Source organism: Cordyceps javanica, chromosome 5 (assembly GCF_051103115.1).
Source record: "Cordyceps javanica chromosome 5, complete sequence".
NCBI lineage: Eukaryota > Fungi > Ascomycota > Sordariomycetes > Hypocreales > Cordycipitaceae > Cordyceps > Cordyceps javanica.
The window spans coordinates 1,752,537-1,755,610 of record NC_139299.1 but is presented as its reverse complement, the minus strand read 5'-3'; the positions used below and the strand labels follow the sequence as shown (position 1 = coordinate 1,755,610).

Below are 3,074 nucleotides of genomic sequence, written 5' to 3'. Positions count from 1 at the left end.
GCACACCACTAATCAGGTAAGAACAGAGTAGATAGATGGGCAGCACATCATCAACAGTATCAGCTAAGGGGTTGAATCGCCGAGAAGGTATAAGAATGCCATGGAGAGACTGCGGAAGCTACATCTGCCGGGCCGGAATGGCACTGGGAACTCTACAGTACAAATTGCTCATTCCGATTCCAATTCAGGCTCTTCATGACTTGTCTACTGTGTGCTGGGTCGCCAGAAAAACCAAAATCATATCAAAGTTCAATTGAACACAACACAGCCTTCTACAGCACAAGGGGAAAGACAATCGTCAGTTTTTGCGTCACTATCGCCGTCATCAACAAGCACGCGATTGCAACTTCAACACAACACAGCTACGGGGGCTCCTTGCCTCATTCTCATGCAATCAAAACGCATCATTTATTACGGAGAGCCTACAAATCGCTTTTTTTCTTTTGATTTTGGCAGTTACCACCGTCCACTGCCGCCAATGTGAGGGAACCACATCAACCGACAGCTGTCCATATGACCCCATTCGTGACTCTGATCACCACTCCAATCTTTGCATTGCCTCTCAACCCCTTGAAAGAGATTAGACTCTCGCTCTTCTTATTGCGTGCTCAGAAATCACAATGGACGTTTTTTCGAGTTTGATTCGGTTCACCGCCTTTTCTGCCTCCGGGTTCCGGGGGTTATCAATCCGCAGCATAGGCCGATACGAGGCTCGTGCTCGACGACCATGCAAGGTGCAAGAAAAGGCAAACACGTGCCATTCGTCATTCTTTCATGCCAATTGACAAACTACCGTCAGGAAACAAAGAGATGGCCGACAGCGTCGTATGACAATCGTAAATGCCATCTTGTGCTCATGGCGTTCTTTGCCGAGTAAGTCCCGGAATGTCCGATATGTATGATGAGCCGTCATCGCGATTGCTGATAAGCGACAGGGTGCCCAAATGCCAAGCTCAATTGTCGTCTGTGCTGGATTACTCGGAGGAGTGACTTGCTGCTACATTTTTGTACCGGTACTTCTTTTTCAAGTATCGAGGGGTACTTGAGTAAGCTTTTCTTTTTTTCATCAGTGTCTTGTCCCCTTGTTTGGTGCCCTGCTTGTCTTTGCGAGCCGAATTGACAGGGGCTGTTTTGCTATCAGCAATGGCTTAAGAACGGGCCATTGCAACTTGGCCCGCGCTTTCTTTCTTCTCACCATCATCTTGAACACGCCATTTTTCGCCCCAGAAGGCCAGGGAGCGCGAAATTGGCTCGTCGTACGGAGTGATGGCTTTTTGACCAGCATTATCTGTGTCGTCGCCGCGCGACGCTGGATCCCGGGGCAATGAGGCCTTTGGAGATGGGCAAAGATTCCTAGTGCGGCGGATCCGCCCAAGCACACTTGTTCTTGATGCCACCTGAGACAATGAGAAACCTGTGCCTCGGCCTTATTCAAGCTGGGGAGCTTCTAGTATATGCGTGGAAAAAGAGGAAGAGATCCCTCCAATTGGCGCATGTACTGCATGTAGACTGCGCCGCGCCTGGCCGCAAAGAACAGACAAAGTGCGCAATGTGTAATTCCTGGCATAGGTGCCTGTCCCCCAGTGCTCAAAGGCTGAACGTGGATTGTACATGTGCCTTGTGGCCTAAACCGTATAAATTCTGCCCGCAAGTTAGCCCAGGGAGCCATGTTCGGTCTAAATCCGCACCCTGGCACGTAGCAACGATGCCGCCCGTGCGAGACGTGGTGAGGTAGTGGCTTGTTGCCCCTCAATTTAACCCCGGGAAGCTGGGAGAAACATCCGAGGCTGGTGCTGCGATGTTTTCCAGTTGCTGCCATGTTTTCCAGGTTTTCTGATTCGCTCTCCCGCCCCATCACGTATGCTGCGCAGAATTCATTGATCCCAAGTTTCGTGAGGACTTTCAGAAAAACTTGGCGGGAACCATCGAGAAGGCCTAGACTATAGTCGGCCTGAATGCTGAGGAGGTTGCAAATGTTGTGAAGAGTCCAGAGGACGACGGGAGACGAGGAAAGGCTGATCAAGCTGCTCATGCTGCTCATGCTGCAGCCCTGACAATCATTTCGACAAGTACACTGGCTCTTCACTTTGCATTGTTGCACTGTTTTTCTTTCTTACACAACTGAGCGTTGACGCTCCGGCGCTCACTTGAATTAGCAATCATCATCACCTTTGTACATACATACATCTTCATAGCGGCCCGCAGCGAGTAAAAGTTGCTGACCACTATATTTCACATCGAAAAAGGACCAGAAGCTAAACGCGTTATATTTCCGAACTTTCTTCGGGGATCTGCTTTTACTTTGCAGTCTTTTGTACAATACGTGAACCAAATCTTGGGTCTCAACTTGGGCAGTCTCTGTGTCTCTTCAACGACCCAAGGGTGATGAACCTTGAAGATATTCCGACCTTGTGGTTCGCGCCCCATCCACAAGCTGTTCTGGTCTAATTCAGGGCGCTCAAAAACCTGCATCGGATCGCTGCAGATGCTGCTCTCGGAATTATGCTGCGTCTCGTACAACCACTTAGTCGCCAGGAGCTTCCAGGTCGTCTTGACAAGCCACCGCGCCACATGCGCCGGGAACTCGGATGATTGAATGGCATCAAACGTTTTTGCTAGGGCCACTCGCTTTTGGTTGTTTGGGTTCTTGCCCAACAGTGTGCGAAATTTGGATATAGTGGCCGCGTCGTCATAGTCCACCAGCTGCGACGGCTCGTCTGCAATGAGACCAAAAAGTTGCGACGCAAGCACATCTGCTCTTGTGGCGTGGATATAGATGATGACAATGGCAACGTCGACATCCATCGGGGCGCTTAAATCTGCATTCAAGTGCGCTTCCTCTTCGTCCTCTCTAGCATTTTGAAGTAGATAGGCAATTGGTTCCGATTCGTCAGTTGAAATAAATGGCGTGCGCTCAGGTGCCGATGAGCTCGGGCAAAACTCCAAGAAATGCTTTGCGATCAAACAGACGGGCGCGCCTGGATGAAAGTACCTCTGACCCCAGAGAAAAAGGCCCAACATGTCTTCGCCGTGATCAGCCGCAGCCGAATTATCACGCGTCCATCCACATAAAA

General features: G+C 50.1%; 1 protein-coding gene across 1 annotated transcript; it reads right to left on the bottom strand.

The window, feature by feature from the left end:
* Window positions 1-2,232: 2,232 nt before the first annotated feature.
* V2A60_007762 (uncharacterized protein) lies at window positions 2,233-2,805 on the bottom strand (the record flags this gene model as incomplete). Its single annotated transcript, XM_083259044.1, has 1 exon — window positions 2,233-2,805. The coding sequence occupies one exon, from the start codon at window positions 2,803-2,805 to the stop codon at window positions 2,233-2,235; it is 573 nt and encodes a 190-aa protein (XP_083115170.1).
* Window positions 2,806-3,074: the final 269 nt, after the last annotated feature.